The sequence below is a fragment of the Peromyscus maniculatus genome, chromosome 22, assembly GCF_049852395.1.
Source record: "Peromyscus maniculatus bairdii isolate BWxNUB_F1_BW_parent chromosome 22, HU_Pman_BW_mat_3.1, whole genome shotgun sequence".
In the NCBI taxonomy this organism is placed as follows: Eukaryota; Metazoa; Chordata; class Mammalia; order Rodentia; family Cricetidae; genus Peromyscus; species Peromyscus maniculatus.
The window spans coordinates 47,989,391-48,016,792 of NC_134873.1; the positions used below are offsets into that span (position 1 = coordinate 47,989,391).

At 48.5% G+C, this 27,402-nt stretch overlaps 1 protein-coding gene across 1 annotated transcript; it reads right to left on the reverse strand.

Moving 5' to 3' along the window:
* Positions 1-1,799: 1,799 nt before the first annotated feature.
* Cdc42ep3 (CDC42 effector protein 3) lies at positions 1,800-27,402 on the reverse strand. The gene is made up of 2 exons (XM_006988341.4): positions 25,222-27,402; positions 1,800-3,641 (listed from the first exon to the last, which is right to left on the reverse strand). The coding sequence occupies exon 2, from the start codon at positions 3,408-3,410 to the stop codon at positions 2,646-2,648; it is 765 nt and encodes a 254-aa protein (XP_006988403.1). The 5' UTR covers positions 3,411-3,641; positions 25,222-27,402; the 3' UTR covers positions 1,800-2,645.

The window sequence follows — 27,402 nt, forward strand, 5'->3', positions numbered from 1 at the left end:
TTTTTATTTTAGCATATAATTTTTGGCTGGAATAACATAATTTATTCTTCATTGGGTCTTATACCCATGAAAACAAACATTTACCTACAAAGTCTTGCCAAAAGCAAAGGTCCCTACTTATGCAAATGCTATGACAGATTACTGGTTGTTGGGTCACACACAGGTGGCTTGTCACGTTTTCTTAGCTTACAAATAACGGGCATTTGAATTTCCTTGCCTTTAAATAAGTGAAGATAAATTAGGTTGTAAGTGGGGGAGTCACAGCTTGAGAACATCAAATCGGCTTTCAGCAGCTGTGATCGGAAGTACCTGTAGGACAGAACTTAACTACCACCAGGGCACCTGCTCCCCGGACAACAGACCGGGCCATCAGAAATCTGTGAGAAGAGGCTTGGTTTCCTTGGTAATGGAAGGGTATTTGTTGCTATGTCAACTACGCCTACAGGAACATGTGTGTGCATTTTAGTGGTTGGGTCTAGAGAAAGTATGTATTTTGGAGAATGTGTATTTGGGTTTGGAAAAAGTCAAATGGATAAACGCATGAGGGATGCATGAGCACTTAGAAGATGAAACCCTGCCAGAAGTATTCTCCACCATCGGCAGAGAGGCAGCCATGGAGGTGAAGGCCCGCTCCTCCCCCTCTCCCTGAGATCATGCAGCGGACAAAGAGGATCGTGAGACTGAATATGATCAGTAATTAAGATGGGGAAAGTGTTGAAAGAGTTTGGCTAACACCAGCTTTAAAAAAAAATGAGCTCATGGGACTTAGTCTCCCTGAGGAGATTCAGAGAGGCTAGGAAGTTTCGGAACTGTGAACGAGTGTGATCCCACAGGAGGGGACACTGGAAAGAAGTGAGGTGAAGTCAAGAGACTGGAGAACTGTTGGACAGACTCAAAGCTCTAGGAGAAAACGCTTTCCTCCTCTATTTGGTTAACCACCACAGTGAACCCCGCTTGGAATTTCAAACATCGAATTGATACAAGGCCAGGAACTCTGAACTCCAGGAAAGAGTCACTGATGTGGCTGAGGAGGTGCCTCGGGGATACATCGAGGAGAGAGAGCTGGCACTCAACGGCTGGCAACCAATGCTCAGAGTAGGAAGGAATGCCTGAAGAAAGACAGGAATCTGTGTGTAATTTCCTGTTCCTGGTTCCTTAACCACTGGCCTCGGGGCATCTGGGGATCCTTGGAAAGGGGAAGGGCCCTTGAAGGCTCCTCTGGAGCCTCCTTCATCTTGTCTATAGGACTTAGAATGCACGGCAAGCCTTTGTCTTCAGGACATCTGAGTTTGTAAGAACACGCTGTAGCTGGTGGACCCACACAGGGAGGGGCTAAATCAGCTGGGCCTGTGACAAAGGCCCGCAGCCTCAGCCCCCCCCATCCCCCCCCCCCTCTTTCTCAGCACTAAGGTTTATATAAACGACAACAAAAATGACCTGACACGTTCATTTCTCATGTTCCTATTTCTAGCGTCAAAGCTTAACAAGAAGTCAACACTGCGGAACACACAGGAATCATCATCTCTCAAGCGTATTTTAAAGGCTCGGGTCCATTGCTAGCTAGTCTCGAAAACCTTCGTTTCTGTTGTTGTTTATAACTATAAATGAGCAAGTTCATTTTAGCATTTACTCTTTATTGTGTGGTATGACGTACCTAGGTAATGCGAGCGTGAGCCGTCCTAGAATACCAACTCCAGTCTCTGCAGAAGCGTCGTGGGCACCCTGTGCCCCCACACTTTACAATCTATTATTGGTGCTATTGGAAGTATGATAACACATGGGAAGCTGATAATGAATAGTTTTGTTTTTTTTTTTTTTTTTTGCAAATACACATACACAGCTTGCCAGGAGGCCCCAACGGAAACAAGACAAATAACACTTGATGTATTATCTATAAAATGTAGACTCTGCAATAAAAAGCCAAAGGCACATAAAAATATATTTCAACTTTAAAAATAACTTAGTTACAGTAATACCTTGCTTGTTTTTTTACCAACATGTAGCCGACAGTCAAACTTCCGCAACATGAAAATAATATACAGGGATATATATATATATAAGAACCACAAGAAAAACCCCCGGTCCCATAAAGTTGTTTGAATATGAAAACAGTAATATCTTAACACTGGAGAATTCGCTATGCTGAGCCCAAAAGATATAATATACAAAAGAGTCCAGAAAAAAAGGCCTAGGTGTTAAGCAAGTTTGGATTTCCTTCTCACAACATGCTGTACAGCGCCTTGGAGAGACCCACTGACCCAGCCCTTTTTAGACAGCCTGGATTTCTGCCCGTCTGCAAACAAACAAACAAAATTGAGCTGAACATCAGCAGTGCCTGCTGAAAATGAGCTCTGACTCACTTCCTCTCTCTTTTTCTTTTTGCCAGGACAGGTTTTTTTTTGTTTTTTGTTTTTTTAATTTTTTAAAATTATTGTTTTCAAAATTGTTTTTGCAAACAGGGCATGGCGGTTAAAAAAATATTTTGTAGGAACAGGAACGTTATTTTAGAAAATGCATTACATGCCTGAAAGAAAAAAAAAAAACCAGCCAGGGCAGCTCTTTCCATCAATTGTGGTTAGTTGAGTTTTTTGTTTTCTGCTTATTTTGGTACCTCTTACTCCAAAGGAAAAAGAGCTGACTCCTGGTTACTTATTTTTATCCATGACATTCAGGACCTCATCCAAAAGTGAGGGCCCAAGATCCAGCTGCAGGGAGAGCAGGGAGCCTGTCAGGTCGGAGAGGGAGTCCTCGGATTTAGTCTTTGACTTCGTGAGCTCGCAGGAGGCGGGATGCTCAAACATGTCCTCCGCGGGCCAGTCGGAGTACTGTTCCGACAGGCTGGAGGAGTGGCTGTCCCTGCCCTGGCTGGACTGAGACGCAGAACCACTGGAGCCCCACGAGGTGTCCCCCTGATGGACTGTCCCATTCTCCAGCAGACTACTTTTCTCCTGGGCTTTCTCTTCCAGGACAGGCTCACAGCTGAGCCGTGGCAGCTTAGGACGCCCAAAGGACTCCTGCTTGGAATTAAATGTCACTGGTGACAATAAGGGCAGCATGAGAGCCTGGGATCCTCCGATGGTCGGGAGGGAGATGGCATTTTTGAGCACTGGGGAGGGCGTTTCAATGAACATCGAGTCCGAGGTGCTGTTGGCCCGGAAGAAGTCATTATGCCCAGGGAACTGGCCGGAGTGGGCTTTCTCTTGGCTTCCAGGCAAGAGCTCATAGTTTCCTTGAAGGAAGGAAATATCTCCAAAGACGTCATGCTGGCCCTCTTTGCCGATGTGAATGGTGTGACGAAAGTCCCCCAGGGGAGGACTGATCATATCAGGGGACAGAATGTCCCTCAGCTTAAATTTCTTTCCCTTCTTGTTGTTGGCCGCTTTCAGGTAGATTGGGGTCTTGGCGGGCATTTTGGAATCTAAGAATGTCTATTTCACAGATGGGGAAAAGGCGACCTTCTTCAGAGGTATCCCACACTTCCCAAAAAATCCTTTTTGATAAGAACCGTCACATTATTTTTTTCTCTCTCTCAAGTGGCTCTGAAATGATGGAGTCTGAGAGATTTTGCTCAGCGTAGGGCCATGTGCGTCTTTCTGGAAAGCCGGTTACATCATCCAGTTCCTTCTACAGCCTGGAGAAATCTGGAAAAGAAACCAAAGCAGGTTATGGTCGCCCATCCTCTAGGGTCCACTCAGGCCTACCATTCCCCAGGAATTCATTATTCCAGTGCCTGGAAATAACGGCAAGGCCACTTTGCACCCAAAGCCCAGCTTATTTGCTTCCCCTAACTGTGATAAAAACTTTAATCTCAGCAGGGATTCACTAATGTTGGTCTTAGTCCAGGGGAAAACAGAAAAAGAGGTACTTAGCCCCTGAACCTAGAACATCAGTACTTTTTAAACATGGCCATGGGCATGGTTTTCTAAACACATCTAAGATTTTAGTCTCCCTCTCTTCTGAAAACTGCTGTCAAGGGACTAGAGACAAAGCTCAGCAGTTAGAAGAACTTGCTGTTCTTGTAGGAGACCTGGGTTCAAATCCCAGCACCCACGGGGGGGGGGGGGGGCTCACATCTGTCTGTACCTCCACTTCTAGGAGATCTAATGTCTTCTTCTGACCTCCATGGTAGTAGGCATGCATGTGGTACAACATACATACATGCAGGCACTCATAGATACACATAAAAATAACCTTTAGAGTAAAAAACAAAACAAAACAAAACAAAAAACCAAACCCAAACAACAACAACAAAACCACCTGCCTGCCGGGCGGTGGTGGTGCACTCCTTTAATCCCAGCACTCGGGAGGCAGAGGCAGGCGGATCTCTGTGAGTTCGAGGCCAGCCTGGTCTACCAAGTGAGTTCCAGGAAAGGTGCAAAGCTACACAGAGAAACCCTGTCTCGAAAAAACCAAAAAAAAAAAAAAACCACCTGCCATCATTTTAAAATTTTCTTTGCTTTGAATGCACACTAATAAGACTGACAGTGATTTATTGTTGATTTCTGGACACAAATGAAATTAAATGGCCAGCCCTAAAGGAAGGAGGCTGGAAATTATCATTTAATAACTGACACTGATTGTTATATACTGTTTCAAGAAAACCTTACTGGAACGCATTCTTACAAATGGGGAGAGGAGATTAAGGGTGTTGGGGGGGGGGCTAGAATACAGAGACACGACAGCTGGATTCAAGTTGTGGTAGAGAGGAAACTGAGCTGCCAAGGACTCCAGGATTTAACAGTGTGTTCTGGGATGGAAGCGAACGAGCTGCTCCATTTCAAAGGAAACACCCGTGACCATATATAATAAGTTGAGCTGCCCCAGGAGGAGCTTTAGGAACATCAATGATAAGGTGAGTGTCCTCTCTCTCTAGGGAGGAGGCATTGTAAGGTAGCCCTCCCGCCTCCTGGCGTTAATGCCTTAACAGATCCAACTGTGATTGGCTTCTATCCAAACAAAGATGGCAGCCAGCGGTCAGGCCCTGGTTAGGTAACATTACAGAAGACCCCCGTCGGAGCTGAAGAGGGGCAGGGAGGAAAAGAGAGAGAAGGTAAAGGAAGGGAGGGGGATGGAGAGAGGGTGAGAACGAAGAGAGCAGGCGTCGGAGTGAGTGCTCGCACGTGCCCATGCACCTGAGCAAGCTCCCTTGCCGGTTGGGAGGTGGAAATCGATTTACCCCATCCAGCCTCTGATGAGACACAGCTCAGGCCCAGACCTTGGTCACATCCCCGTGGAGGTCCAGGCTCTAAACCCTGCCCAGATACCTTCAGAAGCCACGACTTAATCTAAGTGGATACTAAGGCAGGTAAATTGTTAAAACCAGCACATCCTCTCTGTAGACACTATATATATGCTGTGAGTAAAGCGCAGAGCGGGTCGAAAGAAGGTCCAGGCACGTCAGCCCCTCCCTTGCTGGTGAGAGACTTACCTTTGGAACATCCCCCTCCATCCCATCTACCCCCAGAGCTGACAGTGAGAAGCTAAAACTGCCTGTCTTCTCTGCCTGTCGCCCAGCACTGAGACTAACAATCCAGACTCCTAGGACTGGGTCAGATGGTGGCTTGAAGGCAGTCACATTTGCTTGGCAGCAGCTGGCGGGGGGGGGGGGGGGGGCACCTTACATCTGTTCCATATTTCTCTCCTTTCAGCAAGAGTTTGAAATTCACTTATCAGTGACAGGTGACAGGGACTGTGCTCCACCACCCACTGGCAAAGGTTAACAGCTCCCTCTGTCTGGGAACTGGCTTATCCGGCATGCGCCAGCACGCTGTCCAGCCACCCAGGCCTGAGAAGGCAGAGAAGAAGGGTGAGTAGAAGACGCCCAGCCCCACCTGGCTCTGTGTGTGAGGAGGAGGAGGCAACAGGTTCACTCTTGCTGAGAGTGTGCTGGCCACAGAGCCACCACACGTAATAGGACTTCAGGTCCTGGAGTTGTCCTTCGCCTCTGACTTGGGGCTTGTCTCAATACCAAAAGGAGAAACCTTACCGAGAGGGTGTGCTGGCAAATGCCTGAAATGTCAGCACCAGAGAGGTGCAGTCAGAAGGATCATGACTTCAAGGTCATCCTGGGCTAGTTCAAGGCCATTCTGAGATACTTGAGACCCTATTGCAACAAAACCAACAAACACAAAAAGCTGAACCCTTGGCAGACCGGATAAATTATCTTCCTTATAATATAGATACACGACACAGAGCCCCAACCTAGGGCCCCAGTGACACTTTCCTGCCCCAGGAGGTGGTAGGCAATGCCAGGGAAGAACTGCCCCCTGGGACAGCTTTATCAGCTCACGGGACCAGGATGGCAGCTGCCATGGAAAACATTTGCAGCTTGCCACTGATGCCTGCCTGAGGTCTGCTGGGGGTTACGTAAGGCCAAAAAGTACCCAGGGCAGGGCAATCCAGAACAGTTCCATTCTGCAAATGAACAAGGACAGGGGATGGTATGGAGGAGAAAGAGAAGAAATAGTTGCTCCTATCTGAGGGAGGGGTGTTCAGTACCAAGGCTCCCTGGCTGGGCCTCTTAAAGCAGCCCCTGCCCGGCTACAGACATTGTGGCCTTTTAGCCAGAGGCTCCCTTGGCTTGGTAAAGGCTGGGGTTTATGTCGGTGGCATGAAGACAGAAAGAGACCAGAGATGGGGGGGGGGGCAACCAAGGAGGAGACTGTGAGAAGACTACATAAACAGAGAGGAGGATGCCAGACGCCATGTGCCAGGCCTACCAGCTGTCAGATACAATGAAAGGGTGTTCTGATTTTTAAACAGGGGATTTCAGACAAAAACAGCAACTCTCCCATTTAAAAGAGTTGGCGTGTGCAGTGCTGGGCAGCAGCGTCCGGTAGCTCTGACCCAGGCCTCGTGTGTCCTCTCCCAGGATCTCTGACTCCTCCCGGCCCTGCTTATCAGCGAGTGGATCTGCTTTCCCTTTCCAGGCTCTTGGCTCTCCCGACTGACACTATTTCTGCCCCAGCTTACACAGAAAGCTAAAGCCTTCCCTAGCAAGAAGTGGTATTTCCTGAGGGCCTCTCTACTTTGCCACAATGCTTCACTCTCCCGCTCACCAGAGCCCAAGAGGCCCCCCACTAGAATGTTAAATGTCCCCATTTACAAATGACACACTACGAGGGGGCACAGACACTGAGTCACCCTGCCAAGACAGCGGATGGGAGCCAGGAGTGGCTCCCAGGCTGAGGTGGCAAGACATTTAGACAGCACATTCTCTGGGAATTTAGCTCCCAAGTTACCAAGGGACTGCATTCCCGAGCCTGTTGGAGACATAAATGCACGCGGAGCCAAGGCAGATGGGGAAGAGGCTTCTGCATACGTCACGTGACGGTGGGAGTGTCAACAGACCTCGCCTCCGTCCGGGGCAGTTGGACGATGATGTCTTTCCAGACAACAATTCATAGGTCCTCGGACTCGGTACCCTATACAGGGGCTCAGTTCACTTAAAGATATGGGAGAGACTGTGTACAAGGCTATCCAGTCAAACATCTGTAATAGCCAAGAGTTGGAAACAAACCTAGTTGTCGACCTGCCGAAGATCCGTACAGATGGTCCAGCCACACAAGTTAGTAGTATTCACATCTAAGAAGGAAAGACACTTTTAACATAGCCCTAGGCGAAGAGCCCAGGGATGCACATGTTCAAAGGAAGAAAAGGGAGGTCCAGAAGTGAAGTATGTAATCTAACTGCGTCGGCTTGTAGATCTATAAAATGTATCTATAAGATACCTAAGAAACTAGCAATGCGGAGTGACCTCGGAGAGCAAGAGGGAATGAATGTAAAGGGCAAAGGTGAAAAGAAAACATTCACACTCATCCTCTGTGATTTCAGGTTTCTGAACCAAGTGAATGAACCGGCTATTTTAATAATACAAATATAACAAATAATGTGTAGGGCTCAGACACCGGCTTAGGGAGCCGATTTTGCACAGGGTACTTAGGTCTGGCAAAATCCCGCTGTCCTGTGATCAGAATTCACCACTGTGCCTCAGTCACGAGTCCCACCGCCAGCATGAACTCCGGCTCAGCCAGGCACCGAGGGTGCCGGTCACTGGCATCGCATCGGACCACCTTTCCATGTCTTCACCCATTTCCTTCCATCAAGAGTTTACTGTCCCCTCGCTGATGTTCCCAGCTCTCTCTAGGATTTGCGAACTCTCACTGTCTTCCTGGATCTATTAAAGACAGAAAGACCGTTCTCAAACCCCCATCCCTTGACTCTGGAATCTGAAGTCTTCATGGCCGCATTCCCATAGTGTGCAGGTCATGGGTTTCCTTCACTACGATGAGAGTTGGTAACACTCTTCTGGGAAGTTAGATTCCTGGGAAGACAAACACTCAAGTTCTGGGCACTGGCAAGGGAAGCTCCCACAACAAAAGCCCAGCTCCCAGCCAACCATTAGGCCTCCTCTCCCAAAGACACAGACGATATCCAGCTTCAGATGGACATGCTCCTACTTGCACAGGTACCTGTGAGGAATCCAAGGATGTTGTGGTGGTTTGGATGTAATTGGCCCGCATAAGCTCAAAGGGAGTGGCACTATTAGGAGGTGTGACTTTGTTGGAGTAGGTGTGGCCTTGCTGGAGGAAGTGCGTCACTGTGGGGGCAGGCCTTGAGGTCTCCTATGCTCAAGAGATGCCCAGTGTCTCAGTTCACTTCCTGCTGCCTTCTGATCAAGATGTAGCCAGCACCACGTCTGTTTGCACGTCATATACCAACCACCATGACAATAATGGACTAAACCTCTCAAACTGTAAGCCACCCCAGTTAAATGTTCTGCCTTTATAAGAGTTGCTGTGGTCACGGCGTCTCCTCAGAGCAAAAGAAACCCTAGCTAGGACAGATGTCAAGACCCAGGGCAAGATCTTAGGGGATATGAAAGGCACACCTCCGATAGGGAAGGCAGATGGTGGGTTGTCACTCCTGTATGAGTCTAGGTAATTCTAGTTATTCACTTATGACTACCTTAAGCATATATAGCAGATGATAATCCTTTAAAAACCCACAGCAGTAACAATGATTATAGGAAAAACTGAACCACTTCTTCACTGCTGATTATTGGGGGGAGGAAGGATGAGAGGGTTTCATAACCAAACCTGTTTTAGCTTCCACCCTGTTGGGCTCATAGGTAGGTACCACTCTGGCCACCTTTGTTTCCTCTCATTTTTATCCAATAAATGGAAACAGTGTCTCACTCTCTAGCCTAAGGTGTCCTAGAACTCACTAGGTAGCCCAGGCAGGCCTCAGATGGTGGTTATCCTCCTGCCTTGGCCCTGCCAAGTGTTGAGTCTGCAGGCAGGAGGCGCCATATTCAGTGTGCTTCCCACTAGGTTGATGGCCTTATCATCTATTTCTTCTATCATTCTCTTGGCAAACCAAATAATGCTGCTAAACATACTCTGGTGGCTGTTCTTGGCTGTCAGCTTGACTGTATGTAGAATGAACTAGAATCCAGAAATGGAGGGCACACCTGTGAGAGATTTTCTGCTTGGTTTAGAGTGGGTGGATCTGCTTCTAGTCCAGGTCTTTGAGGTAGGAAGACACACCTTTAATGTGGGCCATACCTTCTGCTGGAAGCTATACAAGGACATGGAAGAAGGAAGCCTTTGCTCTTCGTCTGCTTGCCTTCCTCGTCTTGCTAGCACACACATTCCTTCACTGGCACTGGAGCCTCCTTCCTCGGGATTCCAGCATATACTGAAGACCAGCTGAGACACCCAGCCTTGTGGGGCTGAGCAACTACTAGATTCTTGGACTTTCCATTCAGTTAGTCATTGTTGGATTGGTTGGACTGCAGCCTGTAAGTCATTCCAATAAATCCCCTTTATATTGAGAGAGAGCGAGAGAGACAGAGAGTGACAGACAGACAGAGAGACTCATTCCGTAAGTTCTATGACCCTAGAGAACCCTGACTAATACATATACCGAAATAAGTAAGCAGACAGCAAGGTTGTGTGGGGTTAGGGTTATAAAAAACAAATTACTGACTGAAAAAAACCAGTTCTTGAATTGCTCAGAATTGAGTGTACTGAAAAGAACAAAGAGGTTGAAATATTTGGGGGGAAATCCATTTATTTTAAGAAAGGAATGCTTGGTTTGTCTACTAATTATTTTTAGATTAATCCTTAGTTGGGAGAAAGGATACAAAAAAAAAAATGTCCTGCATCCTGCAAAAACAGGTTGCGATGTTAATTCAAAGCCCACGTGAGAAAACAAGGGTAGGCTGTGTGAGCGAGGATGCTGCCTTCCTGAGGGACTTGTTCCTTTCCTTGTAGGAAGTGGCTGGAATTCAAACTCCCCTTTCTGACTTGGTTACACATCATTCAGGGGCATCCCAGCTTTTCTTTTCCCCATCAGTACTGGGTACGGGACCCAGGGCCTAGGCATACGTTCAGGCATTGAATCACCATGCCCACATTCTGACCATCTTTGCCCTTCTGCCCCAGCACAGTAACCACAAGCCCTCCCCTGGCCCCAGCAATGGCAACACCATCTGCACATTAAAAAGCATGAGCACTGTTCCTCTTTTCTCTATAAACCCACAGTCTTAGGAAGCATGATGGGGTAACGGCCCTCCACCTTGCTCCCAGCCTGAGCATCTTTCTCTCGGCCACCCCACCCCGACTGGGAGAAGCAAGCAGTGACTTCTCGGGTCCCTCACTTGCACTCAGACTCCCGAACTGCGCTCTGGCCTCTGGGCTCTACTCCTTGGAAGCCTAAGGGCTACCTGGAACATGTTTCTACAAGTTTCTGAGGAGGGCAACTGGAGGTGAACCCAGAAGGTGAAAGAACACCAAGGAAACACTAATCTTCAGTGATCTGAAGGCTTCATTTCATTGTAATGAAAAAGAGATTAACTTGCTCAGGGAGGGCCCTAGGGCAACCAGGCAGAAAATACCAGGATGCAGATTTTGACCTCTTCTCTGGAGAGGAACCCAGGGGGATGCCACGGAGGGTGGAGAGCAGAGAGCGGACAATGTATACTCCATAGAAGGAGGGCCTGGCAGGGGGAGGAGCCTGTACCCAGCGCCTCCCCCAAGGTGCATGGATGGCGGCGTTGGCCCTCCCACAGGGGAACACACTCACTAATTTCCCCCGGGGTTCCATTTCACACTCCCCTATAAACAGGCCCACAGACTTGCCCCTGAAAAGGCTTTCTGTTCAAACACAGCTATGTTTTCACTTACTAATGACTAGCCAACCTTTGGTGTCAGGAAACTTAAGCCTTACTACAAAGCGGCTCCTCAGGCCAGTCCCTTTGCGAACCTCAGTAGGGGGGCTTCTCCCGGGAAAGAATTTCAAAATTCACAGAGAGAAGAATTTAGGCATTAGACATTCAACACTGAACTTAAAGGTGGAAGAAAAAAAAAAAAAAAAAAAAAAAACAAGACCAAAGAAGAGCCCAGCAACAGCATCCTAAAGGGCATGCTTTTCATATTTCTGGCCGGTTCCGCTCCACCCATCAGAAGATAAGATGCCTTAGCTATCTTTAGAGTCTTATCTTCTGGCCATGGCTCCTAAACTGAGGACAGAGCAGCATATGGCAAGACTGTGAGCTTCCACCAGCCCCGAGTTCCTAGCTGCTGAGCTCGGCCCTCCAAACCCTTGCCAGACTGAGCAGGCTGTATTTTATGGACCCACTCAGAAAGTCTGATACACCCACCTTTCAATTATTTATAAATGGACTTCTCACTTCTGATTAAACAACAGCTTGTATTTACTTTGCTTTTACAACCCCAATTATATAGGGGCCCACAAAAAAAAAAAAACCATGTGGGAGACTCAATGCTAATTTATGTACACTCCTTACATTTATTTACAGGACTTAATTGCACTATTTGAAAGATTTTTTTAAAAGCAAAACTAAATGACAGGACGCCTACCTCCCAAGGTACTAACACTTGTGAAGAGAGCCCATTAGGGCATTTTTTCCTTATAAAAATAAGTTACAAGGGCAGACTCTATGGACATTGACTCCTGACAGTTATAACGAGGTAAGCCGAGGGCAGGTTCTCTCATGCCTGGTTCATTTTGCATGACTGGTTTTTTACAGGGACTTAGCCTCAGTGCTGGCCAGAAGCACCCAGCAGGCACTCTAGTTTGACAAGTAGGAATCCAACAGGGCCATTACTGTGAGCTGCTCACCCGCCGCCCCGTAACTAATGGATCCAGCTTGGTCTGTTGTGATACAAGGACAATACCAATGCAGAAAGAATGTTGACCCTCTTATTTGCAGCACTGTTCAGTCAGCACAAACTGTGCCCCAAAGCCAAGATCTCCCAAGACTGCTTAGGTGCTCGAAAAGAAAAGTGAGACAAACCCTGGAAACATTTACATCAGCAGTTGCCTGGGCAGAACTCCGGTTCTGACACTAGTACCATCAAATGATGCAAAATTGGTTGACGGGTGACTAGAAATTCTGACTGTGGGCTCTTCAGAGCACTGAGGAGAGGCCATCTCTAGTCACTTGCTGTTATGCTACATCCTCACATGTGCATTCTGAATACTCCTTTGGGGCCACCAAAGGGACGAGAGGGGATTTCCAAGCTAGCTTCCTATCTTGTTAGGGCTGTCTATAGTCACCCATGCTCCCTGATGTGTTAAAACAGGCTTCCCTGTGTCACATCTACTCTGGGTATGTGGCCATTCCACTGTCAATCATTTCTACAGAAGACTCCCCTAGGTTAACTATACCTTTGTCTATATACACAGATTTGAATGCATGCATGCATGCATGCATGCGTGCTCTAACTAGGCTGAAAACTTCTACAAGCACAAACTGGGTCTCATTTATCATTCTATTCTATCTCCTACAACAATCGCGCAGCACACGGTAAACTCCGAATTTGGAAATATTCAATCCATAACCAATTCGATTTTTCCATCACAAGAGGCAGGTTGATTGGCTCCAAGAAAGCCGCCCCCTCCCCCAGTGCAAATGACTCCGTAGATGAGGCCAGTCTAAAGTGCCTGGGCTCCCTAAAGAGTTTACACATGGACTAGCTAACAGACAAGGGCTTTTCGTAAGCCAGGCAGGTTTCAGCTCATGCAATACTTAGACCACACCATCTAGGAAACAGCCTTGAATTAAGTCCATGCTTCGGATCAATCAGCAGGAGCCAGGATTTCTGCCACATCTCTACCGTCGATTTGATAACATGGTACCTACTAACCCAAACTGTCTCTCCCTGAGGTCCAGCAGCACCAGAAGAAAGGATGCATTGAGATCGCAGTAGCAATGATCAGAAGACACTAACTTGACCCCGTCAGACACCCACAATGGGTGGAAAAGGTCCTACACACTCACCCTTCCAGCTCTAACTCACCGCAACTTCTTCGTATTTTTGCTATTATGAAAAATAATCTCAAAAGGAATTTGACTTTGTGGTTAAGGTCAAAAGATTAAAAATTTAAAGCAACAAGAAAACCTCTGAGCCTCAAGGAAAAAAAACAAACAAACATCCTGTTCTTAGAAAATATCCAGTGTTGATAATCCTTTTCCCAGAGGAAGCACATGCATGCAACTGTGCACAGTCTCAGGGCTCAGCTGGACCGGGGACAATAGCGCTCTCCGTCACTGTTCACACTTTACTTCCCTCCGGACTTTCTGAAACCAGGAATTCTGTGTCCCTAGGTGGAATGTCCTCCTTACCTTCTGACCATCAAACACTGCTCCTAACATCCTCTGAGACCTGCTTCACAGCCACTTCCTTCCTGGAGGAAGTGTTCCCAAACTCACCTCACGTAATCCCGCTTCACTGCTGCGTAGCTGGGGGCGTTCTTAGGCATTGTGTAGAACTGACATCATTTGTTATTTTCCTGTTTTCTGGCTTTGGGATTTGTATGACTATCTCATGAGTAAAGTGAGCCATGGTGCTATACCTGCAAGCTACTGATGAGTCTTTTTAGAAGCTGGCCACTAACAGAAGCCCCTCGGTTTTCACCGTATAAGCTCTTGTTTGCTTTCTTCCCATCTCTTATGTCAAGAGCCTACAAATAGGCGAGCCAGATCTAGGCCCTTACCTGTTTTGGCGAATAAAGTTTTATTGGAACACACAATGAATGGGCATTTGTTTTTGTACTCTCCACAGATCAGCAGTTCTCCATGGACGGCAGTTTTGCACCCACAGCAAGTTACACGTACCAAATGTCTGCAGACATGTTCGATCCTGCGACCTTAGGTGGAAGGCATTGGTCAGTGGCGTCTTGGGACACAGGACAAGAATGCTGTTGAACGCCCTCCATTTCCTCAAAGAAAATAACTATCAGGCCTTGAGTCTCAATAGAACTGAAGCTGGGAGGCCATAGCAGAATTGATGCTGCTGTACAAGGTCAGATTTCACAGATGGGCAGAGAATGCATGTGGCCCTCAAAGCCTAAGATATCAATGACCCGTTACTGAAAGGGTTTGAACCCTTGCCTTAGAAGCTTGCGTCTCTACAGGGCTGGGGCGCTGTTGTCCACGCCAACCCCTCAATCACACCCTGCCTGTGGCTTCAACTACCATTTCTAACGGTAACTTTCAGAGGAGAACCTCAGCTCACACATACCGACTTAAGAATAGACCAGAAACACTTGCCAGTCTTTAGGCAAAGAAATCGAAAGTAATCTCTTAGAAATATTGCCATGGCAACAAAACATACGATCGGTGTTTTGTTTTCTCACTGAAGTAGCTACTGGTAGGTCTGGGGGTTATACACTGAGGGACGTGTGTGCTGTGTGGGGTCCGAGCTGTACATCCCACTGTGCACAGTAAGTAGGAGTATTCTCCCACAGACCGGAAACTGAAATCAATAGGCGAAATAGTGGCTCTTCGCAGAGGACTGGAGAAGCACCGGATTTCTCTCCTGTACTCTGGGGTCCCCCGCTTTGCTTTCCTGGGGAACTCGATCTTCCCTCCCTCTGGCTGCCCATGGTGAGGACCTCCTGGAAATGCCAACACCCAGCTGTCGTCCCAACTTCTCCCTAGCCATCGTGCCCTGTCAGGTCCAAAGTCCTGTCACTGAGTCTCTCCTCATTCGCTCCCATCATCGCTCTGTGGCACATTTGCTCCCTATCTTCTTACCTAGAATCCACCATAATCTTAAAACCCTCTAGGGGCAGGCCCACCCCTGTTGTCTGGAGATAGGCTAGCATAGAATGGAACACCTTATAACACGGCGTCCTCCACACAGACAAACTGAGGAGCTGCCCAGCCCCACAGCTCTAGTTCTTCCGGGTTGCCAAGGCCTCGGGAGCTCCTTGGCATTGTGTGTGCACCTGACATCTACCAACCATCACCCATCTACCAACCATCACACATCTACCAACCATCACCCATCTACCAACCATCACACATCATCTACCAACCATCACCCATCTACCAACCATCACACATCTACCAACCATCACCCATCATCTACCAACCATCACCCATCTACCAACCATCACACATCTACCAACCATCACACATCTACCAACCATCACCCATCTACCAACCATCACACATCATCTACCAACCATCACCCATCTACCAACCATCACACATCTACCAACCATCACCCATCTACCAACCATCACACATCTACCAACCATCACCCATCTACCAACCATCACACATCATCTACCAACCATCACACATCTACCAACCATCACACATCATCTACCAACCATCACACATCATCTACCAACCATCACACATCATCTACCAACCATCACCCATCTACCAACCATCACACATCATCTACCAACCATCACCCATCTACCAACCATCACACATCATCTACCAACCATCACCCATCTACCAACCATCACACATCATCTACCAACCATCACCCATCTACCAACCATCACACATCATCTACTAACCATCACCCATCTACCAACCATCACACATCATCTACCAACCATCACACATCTACCAACCATCACCCATCTACCAACCATCACACATCATCTACCAACCATCACACATCTACCAACCATCACACATCATCTACCAACCATCACACATCTACCAACCATCACACATCATCTACCAACCATCACACATCTACCAACCATCACACATCTACCAACCATCACCCATCTACCAACCATCACCCATCTGCCAACCATCACCCATCATCTACCAACCATCACCCATCTACCAACCATCACCCATCTACCAACCATCACCCATCTACCAACCATCACATATCTACCAACCATCACCCATCTACCAACCATCACACATCTACCAACCATCACCCATCATCTACCAACCATCACCCATCATCTACCAACCATCACACATCATCTACCAACCATCACACATCTACCAACCATCACACATCATCTACCAACCATCACACATCTACCAACCATCACCCATCTACCAACTATCACACATCTACCAACCATCACCCATCTACCAACCATCACACATCTACCAACCATCACACATCATCTACCAACCATCACACATCTACCAACCATCACACATCATCTACCAACCATCACCCATCTACCAACCATCACCCATCTACCAACTATCACACATCTACCAACCATCACACATCTACCAACTATCACACATCTACCAACCATCACACATCTACCAACCATCACACATCATCTACCAACCATCACACATCTACCAACCATCACCCATCTACCAACTATCACACATCTACCAACCATCACACATCTACCAACTATCACACATCTACCAACCATCACACATCTACCAACCATCACACATCTACCAACCATCACACATCTACCAACCATCACCCATCTACCAACCATCACCCATCATCTACCAACCATCACCCATCTACCAACCATCACACATCTACCAACCATCACCCATCATCTACCAACCATCACCCATCTACCAACCATCACACTGCACTGTAGTTACAGCTCCCTTGCCCAACACCCCCATTAGGCCGTTAGCCACGCAGACAAACTATCTTACTCATAACAGGTGCTAAAGAGAGCATATATTTGTGCAAGTGATGGTTACAAGGGAAATGACTTCTACCCATGACTGCAGAGTACAAACAAGCTTCTTCTGAAGACTATTTCAGATCTTCCAGTTACACTCAGGTCCAACTTAAAGAGTGAGACCCTGTTGAAATGATGAGCCCAGCTTGCTGCTCTTTCCTCTTAGAGAACTTGGCTGATGTGGCCTAGAAGCATACGAGGAAATCTCAGCAAACTACAGTGGGTATTCTATAGGAAAGTGAAACCCGAGGTGGAGCGGGCAACAGCCACAGGAAAGGCTCCCACTTCACGTGAGAGCTTCACGTGAGAACAGATTTCCAGGACTTAGGAGGATGGAATGTCTCAAGGGCCAGCAAATACCTGTCTTTGTCACTTTGTAGAGCCTTTGAAAAACTATACTGAGTAGTTCAACACACACACACACACACACACACACACACACACACACACACACACACAGAGTCAAATTGTTTTCAAAAAAGGGATGAGACTCCTTGTGGATAGTTGCATCTATTTTTAGCGAAATTGAGAAATATGGCTAAGCAGGCACAGGCAAGTTCACGCAGAACCTTATTTCCTTCGCGTCTCTGGTGAGAGCTGCTAGGTGGGTAGCTTACATAGGAAACTGACACAGGCAGAGCCTGAAGGGAATCCTGCTGACAGGACAAATACCCGAAGGACACAGCAGCGGCACTTATCTCTAGCCAGCAAGGGACCCACGTGCCAGTGACAGACCAGGGTATAAAATTACCTTAAAAGACTCGAGTAGGGGCAGGATAAAGTCAACAGGAATCAAGTGAATAAGTAGGAAGTCCTGCATTTGGGTTAAAGCTAATTACATAATCACGTAAGCGCAGAATGAAGCAGGATGTGGCTGGCAGCTCTTATAAAAACAGACCTGGGCATTAGCTTACCACAAGCTCACTTGTGAGCTGACATTTTGAGGTGACAGCTGAAAAAGCTATAGCCCTCAGAGGCTCCTTGCCCAGACCCCAAGCAGCATGAGGCTTTTCCGGACCCGGCTTTGCTGGAACCTCTCTGGAGACCCCATGTTCTGAGGTGTTCTAGAAGCCAGTGGCCATAACAATACTTTCTATCAGCGTATACCATTTCTGTCCTCCCCCTTCCTGGTATCAGGGTGCTAATCAATGCCAGTGACTTCCTCTTAAGACTTGGGTTTCCTCCTCTGCAAACTTGAAACAGAATGGTGGGCATCTTCTCGGGGCAAAGGGCTGGTAGGCACTGAGCTCTAACCCAAGGGAGCCGCTGCTTTGGTTTTAGTTAATTCCAGATATAATCAAGATGACAACCAAGAACAGCCATCACAGAAGTTTCTTCCAATTTTTATTTCTTTTAGGCTTTAGGCTCTGGTCACCTGATGGATTTTTATTTATTTATTTATTTTTATTTTATTTTTTTTATGTACACAGAAGAGGGCACCAGATCTCATTACAGATGGTTGTGAGCCACCATGTGGGTGCTGGGAATTGAACTCAGGACCTCTGGAAGAGCAGCTGGTGCTCTTAACCTCTGAGCCATCTCTCCAGGCCGGATTGTTTTAACTAGAGGGCAAAGTCTTCTAAATGATGTGGTTCCAAAAGTCAAACTTTTCCCCTTAAGACAAAACTGAACACAAAAACAATTCCTGGTTTGACTCCATACACAGGAGCTGAGACCCAACTGAGTGTGCCCCGCCCGGCTGGTGGCATCGATCGCCTCCTCCCAGGTGAGTCACTGGACTAAGGAGTCCTTCAGGAAGGATCTGGAATAAAGCCCACCAGCATGAGCCTGCACCAAGCTTACCATCAAGCCCAACTCGGCACGACCAGAAGGCATTTCACTCTGAAGACATCTGAACGGAAGAAAACCACGCCTAGTTTGGGGCTGTGGCCTGTGTAAAGAGACCCGTGTGGCTCCAGCTTCTGTGTATAGTCAGCTAGCCCAAGGCTGGCCACTCACACATTCATCAACAGCCAACAGCCACTAAAGAACTGTGCAGAACCAGGGGCTGTGCTAGGAAAGGAGGCCCTGGTAATGATGCACAGTGTGTAGAGAAAGATAAGAGCCTTGAATAAACGGTTCACAGGCTGTGGAGAGGTCTGCCATAGCGACAGGAAACCCAAGCACCCTGGTGCTCTCAGTGGACATCTGGGCATCATAGTTGTCCCAGGGGCAAAAGAAGCCTCTGTGGAGGTGGCTGCTTCTCAGCTGTACTCTGAAAACGTCCTGGCGTGGGCTCCCCCCATGTCTACAGTATTCTCACAAGGCATGGCCACCAGGCCACCTCCCCTTGAATGTGAATGTTCTATAGCCAAGAAGAAATGACTTTAATAAGCTGGGCAAGTGTTAATGACTTCGTAACAATTTACAAGATGCTAGAGGAAGAAATGGATGGTACGGCTAGGACTAAATTGTCCACTTGAGAGTTTCACTGGGGAAATAAGAATGCTTAGATAAAGCAGGGTCAGCCTCTGCTCTCCAGACAGCTTAATTAGGCAGTCGTAGGAACCAATAAATTATTGATACGACAGTTCGTGCTGTGATCTCAGCACCCAAGAAGTGGAGGAAGGGGCCTGTGAGTTCTAAGCCAGCCTGGACTACACAAAACTCTCTCAAAAATTAGATAGATAGATAGATAGATAGATAGATAGATAGATAGATAGATAGATAGATAGATAATTTAAAAGATCATTCTAAATGCGGTAAGTTCCACCCAGAAGAAAGCACAGGATGCTGTGACATGCCCCAGAAAAAGAAAAAGAATGATAATTACGGGAATTGAGAGCTGGCTGCCTCCCCCGTTTCTTCAGATGAGAAGGGGGGTATCTGCCTTGTGAACAGCTGGTCATCCCAAAGTGTATGGCCCCCACTCCTGCTGGGATTGAAAAAAAAAAAAAACAACCCAATGTTGTCAGCCTAAACTGACCCTAGGCAAAAATGAAATAAATAAAGGGTAAGATATCAAATACATCCCCAAATGACCAAACCAGATTTCACCGGAAATGTGTTTGTGTGTTTTAAAGATGAGTGTAGCCTAAATGGTTGTGATGTATTTGAATAGTACAGGTCTTTCTCAACTAGATGCATGACAGAGATCTATCATTGACAAGACGTGTCTATAAATATGACCTTCAGGATGTCACCAGAACAAGACAGATTCCCAAATGTGTAAGCTGTCCAAACAGAAGCCTGCCTTTGAAGTCCTCGCCTTCCAGCCTGCTCTTCCAAGGCCACTCTTTATTATTAGCACGACAGGCTATGCTAATAGGGTCACATGGAGACTGGCTTATTGAAATCTAGAGTTAGGGATGATCTGAGCTCATCTAACACCAAATCCTGTTAGAGATGAAAAACAGGCTCTGAGAGAGGCCAGAATCACACCATTCAGATCCCCATCAAGACACCCACCTAGGTTTTCAGATCTAGTCCTTGCTACATTTTGATCGTCCCCGGGGTAATTCCGGGTTAGTTTTATCAAACAGAGCCACCACGGATTTGCCAGCGTCTTTCCGGCATGCTCTTCCAGCCCTGTTCCTCTACTGCCTGCAGCTTGGCAGGCTGCAAGTCTGTGCAGCTGTGACTTGGTGCTCCCCAGAGTGAGTTTTCCACCAGAGTAGTCGCTATGAGGGCGAAACCATGTGGGACACAGCAGAAGCTCTCTCCACAGGGAGAGTCAAGGCATGCTGGTGTAGCATGAACTCTGTGACATCCGTCGGGAAGGGGACGTCATCAAACTGGCTTTCCACGGAACCCTTTCCTGATCTTCCTGAGTCTTCGGGGATGCTTTAGGTGCCAGCCTGTAGGGGCACTGCAGGAACGTGACCACTGCAGCACTGTTTCATAAAGAGCCAAAGGATAGAAGGCCAATCCTAACTTTCTGACATGTGCAAACAGCTTCGGAATCACAAAATATCTTTTGTTTTTCAAACTTCCTACTGTAGAGTTCTATTGTGAACTAATCATTTAGGCAAGCAGTAATGACCACACAATCTTACAGTGCGGCTCGTCAGCTTCCATACACAATTTGGCTACTTAGAAGTAGTCTGTGGGTGGGTGGGGGGGAGAGGTGGCTGGGAGTGGGGGGTGCTGGGTACTGTGGTACCTGCATGTAATTCCAGAATTCAGGAGGCTGAGGTGGAAGGGTCAAGCATTCAAGGTCAACCTGGGTCGTAGAAGCCCTGTCTCAAAAATCAAGCCAAGAAACAAAAACAAAACCACAGCAAAACAGCTGTGGTTTTAATGCCTACATTTCCTACTATAAGGCCATACAGTTAGAATTAAAGGCTGCTTTTCCACCAGAGGCCCCGGCACACTGTCTCTTATCACTCCACTCCGGTAAAAGTTGCCATTGAAGTGCATCAAAGCCAAAGGAAACACCCTTTTTTTTTTTTTTTTTTAAGAAAAAAAAAATAATAATAATAACAAAAGTCCTCCCCGATTAATTGCTAATTGTTGTAGATTTGGCTAGTTACTTGTCATAGTTTGTAGGATGTTGTTTTGTTTTGTCATCTCTAAAGGAAGGGAGCAGGAAGGGAGAAAATTCCAGCTCAGGATGGACAGCCCCAACTCCGGGGCAATTTCCAGACCTTGTCCTGGGGACGGAGCGGCAGACTTCACAGCTGATGAGAAGCAGGGACCGGGATTGTCCTGGGCAAGCATGCTCCGCCTCTAATGCCTCTTCACTCTATCTGTCACAGCAGACATTTATCTAGCTGCATCCAGGGCATGTGCACCACTGTCACAGGCCCCCTTCTGCAAGGACAGAGTTCAGGCCTTCCTGCCCAACCTCCTGTGGTTCCTGATCGCCCTGGAACTCTCAGGGCAGTATATCACTACCCAACAGGCACTGAATATCCACCCAGTGCCAGGGGCTGCAAGCCAGGCCTCCTGGATATAATGTCTTACCAGGCATTGTTCCTTAGCCCTACTACCTCTGGTGGATCCAAGGACATGGCCTACATGGGGGCTGTATTCATTCCTGGATACTGGAATGCCTTGTTCCCAGCTGGGGCATGGCTTTCTGGTGTCAGGGTCCCGCATTTTTCACCTAGTGAGTTCCTCTGTTTATGGTGTAAACTGCTTAGACCAACTCCAGCAGTTTCACGTTAGCTTCTAGCTGTAGAAGAACAAGGTCACCACACACAAGACTGAGCCACCCTTAATAATTAAGTAATTCAAGTTGTATTCCCTAGGGCTGGCAATTACTTCCTTTGGGTGGCGATATGATGAGATAGAATAATATAAAATGAGTTCCTTTCCAGAGGCCAAAAGCCATAACAGTCATCATATGTAATAGCTCCCCTACCCTTCCTCCCAGACAATGGAGGTGTGCTATTCAGTGTTAGGTCATAGATACCCGAGTTCAAACCATACTTAGCCATGTAACCTTGACCAAATGACAAAACTCTTCAGAGCCTCAGCCCTCATCTGGAAAGGAAGTACCACACCACGCATCTAAAAGACGAGCTACGGAGTTGTTATGTGAGACAATCACGTAATCTAGGTCACTTGTCCAGCACCACACAAGCACTATATGCAAGATCCAGGCAACGTGCCCCGGCAGTCTGATGCCCAGTTAGTAACTTCAGGCTTCCCCAGTCCCTGAACTTAAAAGGGCACTCAGACAAACCCATTTAGGTATGTGCTTTACTGTTTAATTGGGGCAAACTATATAACTGGCCTGTCTCCAGTCACTACACCTGTAAAATGCGGATCCTGACCCACCTTCTTTCATGGAACGATTATTTAGAAGTAGAGGATGTTAATGTAGGCAGTGGGAAGAGTACTGAGCTTAGCACTTAGGACAGGCTTTATGCTGGAATTACTTTTGATGCCCCAACAACATGCTCTATACAATTTTATGTTCTTATTCAATTATAAGAAAAACATGTCCGTGGGATTCTAGTTAGAAAGAAACTAGGCTGAGCCTATATGAAATCAGACTGAAGCAAGAGCCATAATTACTAATAACAATAACATTAACAAATAACAATAAAAAACCAGCACAGTATTCCTGGGGCCTTTTTCGGTCAGGAATTGTATTCGACCCACTGGATAAAGGCTATGCCTAATGGGCAAAGAGCTTGTGAAAAACTTTATGGCTTGGTTAAAAACCGTCGGGTGATGTAGGTTAAAGCGATCTTATCCCCCGATGCTGTTGAATAGCAGGGATTTTACAAGTGGAAAAAGGACAGCTTTTGCGAACATGTCAGACATAAAACACCACGTTTAACGGGGAAGCTGGAGAGCAGACAGGGGCCAACCGGCTCGGGGAGCGGTTACAGCTTTCTCTGCCTCCCGGATCACATTGAAGTTCACCATAAAAAGCAAAAAGAAAAAGTGCAGCACTTTAAGCGGCTCTTCTAGGTGCTGCTAAAATGCAAGGCAGAATTTCAGGGCTCAGATTAGCGGGGTGGGAGGGAGCTCATCTTACTTCACGTCTTCAGGGGCTGCCCCAGCCTCAGCACCGTGTTCCAATCATGGAATTCAGAATGCAAATCTCTAGCAGATGAGAGGGCTGGGAAACAGAAACTGCCATGGGCCCAGAAGGCTTCCAAAGTTCCCCTCTAAACATCCCGTCTGTGAGCCCAGGGGCCGGCAGTCCTGTCTCATGCCATGGGTGGGGCCTCCGGGGGGGGGAAACCTAGACACTTCCAGATGGACTGTCAACCATTCCTTGAATATAGGACCTCATCGCGTATTTCACACCTGACGATGCCAGACATCTCACAACTGCCTCATGTCTGAGTCCTTCATTCAGAAAAGGGTGTTTGCGTATACTGGTATCTGAACTGTCCATCAAGCCACAATGGTGGAGGCGTCTAGAACAGTCCAGAAGTTGTGCTACCTAGTGGAGTGGCTAGATGAAAGATTTTTTTTTTTTTTTAATAAGTGGGAACATCGCAGGAGCCTTTTAATGGATTTGGGGATACCCCTGGGGCATACCGACTGCTTCCTGGTGAGGCTCATTTCTCCCTGTGATGTTAAGGGTTGAAGTCCTAAGTCTGGATCTGCTATTAAAGCAGGGACATCTGCTACCCTCCTAATATTTTCAAGGCCAGTACCCCTCCTCCACCCCCCTTCCAGAACTCGAGGATTTTTTTTTTTGAGGGCTACAAGCTGCCAGGGTGGGAAAAGGCAGAAGAAATCTTGTCTCCCTAATGTATCCATCAGTTCCCTCCCTAGAGCCCCCTACACACTGCACACATCAGCAGCCCACTCCCCCAAATAACACCAAAGCTGCACAGACGCATGTTCCAATCCCCGCCTGACATTCCTCATCCCACCCTCGTTTTAATTCACTTTTTTTTTTTTTTTTTTTAAAAAAACACAATGTAATTACTTGACTGTCAGCCTGGGCTGCACTCTGGGGCTTTTACTCCTTTCAACAGAGATGTACTCCGAGCTTTGATGCTGTGGTCTGCGCAGCTCGTCCGTGCCACAGCCGGCTCGGTAATGTAACATTCAAGTGCATATTTATTTTTAAACTGACCTCTCCTAGACGGTGCAGTATAAAGCAGGTCCTGCCAAAAAAATATGCTACTTTCTATTTATAAGATGAAACACATGCCTTCCCTCCCAAAGGCGCGCGCGAGAGGGGGGTGGAGTATAATAATTCATAAAGAAAAAAAATGACTGGCCAGATCCATTCGTCCTCACATGCCTGTGTCAAGACACTTAGTGGGGAAGACGAGGAAGAGAAAAAGAAGAGGAGGAGGAGGCGGCGGAGGAGGATGAAAGATCTTGTAAATGCTTCAGTTGTTCAGAAACCACAGTCAAAAAAAGAAAAAAAAAATTTCAACTGCCAGATCTGCAGGTTGGAGCCTCCGCTGCCTCTGTCAGCAAGGAAAACAGCAGAGCTGAGCGGTGCACCCACATGTGCCGCCCGGGTGCAAACACAACCAGAGGGGCGCGATAGCCAAGTGCGGTTTGTTCTGATGGAAAAACGCAACACGCGCCCAGAATGGCTGTCAATAACTCGGAGGGGGGGGGGCTCCTGCTGCCTGCAGCCCCACCCAAAAGAAGTAGGCGCGGACGGCAGAGCTCTGTGTCCTGATCCCCTCTGGGACGGCTTCATGTCCCCTTTGGTCCTCTGGACATCAGCTCAAGAAGGCGGTGCCCTGGGTTATCCTCTCACCCCTGGATAAGTCTTCCAAGCCCAACACCAGCACGAGCTGGAAGGGACTAAGGTTGACCGCGGTGGGACAGACTCACAGGTGGAGAGAGGCAGCCTGGGCTCTACACACTCACCAGCAAGCAGTCGCTCAGGCTCGTCGCTTCTGCCCGGGGGCCGGGCGTCGGCCCGGGTGGCCTCCTGGAGGGCGCAGGCAGTCGCCGCCGCCGCCGCCGGTGCGCGCAGAGACAGAGGGGCGGCGACGGTTCACCGCATAATCTGCTCCGGGGACTGTGCGCGGAGTCTCCCCGGGAGGGCAGCGGCCGCGGAACCCGGTTGCTCGGTGTGCGTCCCCGGTGGTGGTGGTGGTGGTGGTGGTGCTGCTGCTGCTGCCAGCCAGCGGCCGTTGCAAGTGTCCGCAACACTGAGCGCGCGGCGGCTCGACGCGCGGCCTCAACCTGCCGAGGGCGGGGCGCGCGGGGCGGGGCGGGGCCCGGGAGCGGGGCGGGGCGGGGCTGGTGAGGCCAGGGCAAGGGCGGGGAGAAGGGTGCTTGGCCGCCGGGGGACCCTCCCTCCGCCGTACCTGTCCCCAGCCCCGCCAGACGGGCGGCTGCGCGGCCGCGGGCTCTTGGAGGACAATGGGCGCCCACTGTCACCTTCCCAGTCCCCACTTACCCCGGGATGTGGCTTCTCTCAGAGTCAAAGCCTCCCGAGGGTGGGTGGGGGGATCTCTTGGGCACAAAGAAAAGTGGCTGGGGTGCTCTCTTCAAAGAGGGGGGCCCCCCGGAGCGTGGCTGCCCGCACGGTGCGGGAGGACAATAGGACTCCGCCCGCACCCGGGACCCTCGTGCTCACCCTCGTGTCCCCGCCTCTCCCTGTCCTACCCAGCCCATCTAGCAGGGCCGGGGTTCGCCGCAGAGGGAGGGGACCCGCGGTGAAGAAGGGCCACCTGACCGCGTCGCCGCAGCTCGGCCACAGCTCCCCGGGGGGGACCCCCTAAGCTGCTGTAGCTCCCGGGAGGGAAGGAAAGGGGAGGGTCGCGTGCTGTCAACGGGCTGCTCGCTCCCCCCTCGCAAGCTGTCGTCAAAACCCGGAGCGCGGATCATCGGGCGCGCGGGAGACGCGGGGCTGGAGGCTGGGACCCCGCGGGACAAGGAGAAGCGCAGACGCAGCAGGTTTTTCCTGTCCGGAGGGAGGCGACTCCTCCTCCCTACCCCCCCCCCCCAAGGTCTTTGAGAGATTGACCTAAAGCTGCGGAAGCGGGTGGTGGCTCTCCCGGACGCTCGGCCAGGCGGCGCAAGTGGCGCAGCTGCTGCTGCTGCTGCTCCCGACCGTAAAATTCCGCCCGTGGCGACACCTGCGCCTGTCGGTCTCCCGGCCAGGGCCTCAGGACGTCCCGCCCCTCTGTCCCTGAACCTCAGTAGGAACCCAGTGAATGAGTGTTAATTGTCTTAATCGGCCGCCGTCTCTTCCTTCTCCCTTCGTCCGCCTGGTAGGAGACAGGAAAAGGTGGCGTTTTTCCGGCGGTGAGGTCCCCGCCGGCTTGGATGACCTGGAAAAGGAGCTGGAACCCGGAGGAGTCGCATGCTCGGGGCCTGGCTCCAACCCAGGGACTCTCAGGTTGCCTGGAAATCCTGGCACAAAGCGGAGCCCCTCCCTGGAGACCTTGGCTTCCCAAGGCAGTATCGGCTTCAGGTCATCACAGGGATGCGCCCCCCCCACCCCCCACCCCGTCCCCATCGCTCTGAAACCTTAGACTGGGGTGGTGCACGTTAAGCCCAGGTCGTAAACCACGGTCGACGTTAAGGTGAAGTTGAAAAGGAAGCGGACGCAACTGTTCGGGAAAGCAAAAAGACTTGGGTGGAGTGTTAAAAGCCTCAAGGAAAATAATAGTTGGCAGGTTAAATGGCCGTGAGGTCGGAAGTCAAATATAAAAGCTGCAGAAGGGATACCAGAATTCTGACAAGCAAAACAGTCGGTGAAGATAAGGGACCCGGCCTTGTTGCCTTTCTTCAAGCCACGACGGCTCCGAAGTTTCCTTTGGCAGATACCTGGGTTCCACTCCAGATTCCTCAGAGTTCTACTTGGGGTTCATATTTCAAAATATATGTTCCATTTGGCACTAATGTATATATTTTATATATGAATTTATTGAGGAATATTAAATGTTACTGGCCTTAGTTAGATAAAGGTATTTTTATAAATATTTATGCACAGCTTTCATTACATATGGTATTTTTAAAAGTACAAATATGCATGTATATACATTTATGAAATACCATATGAAAAATTCCTCTTGCACACATAAAGACATTCCT

Bases quoted from the DNA above. Each gene is read 5' to 3' on its own strand.
- Cdc42ep3 (XM_006988341.4), bottom strand. From the start codon at position 3,410: ATGCCCGCCAAGACCCCAATCTACCTGAAAGCGGCCAACAACAAGAAG.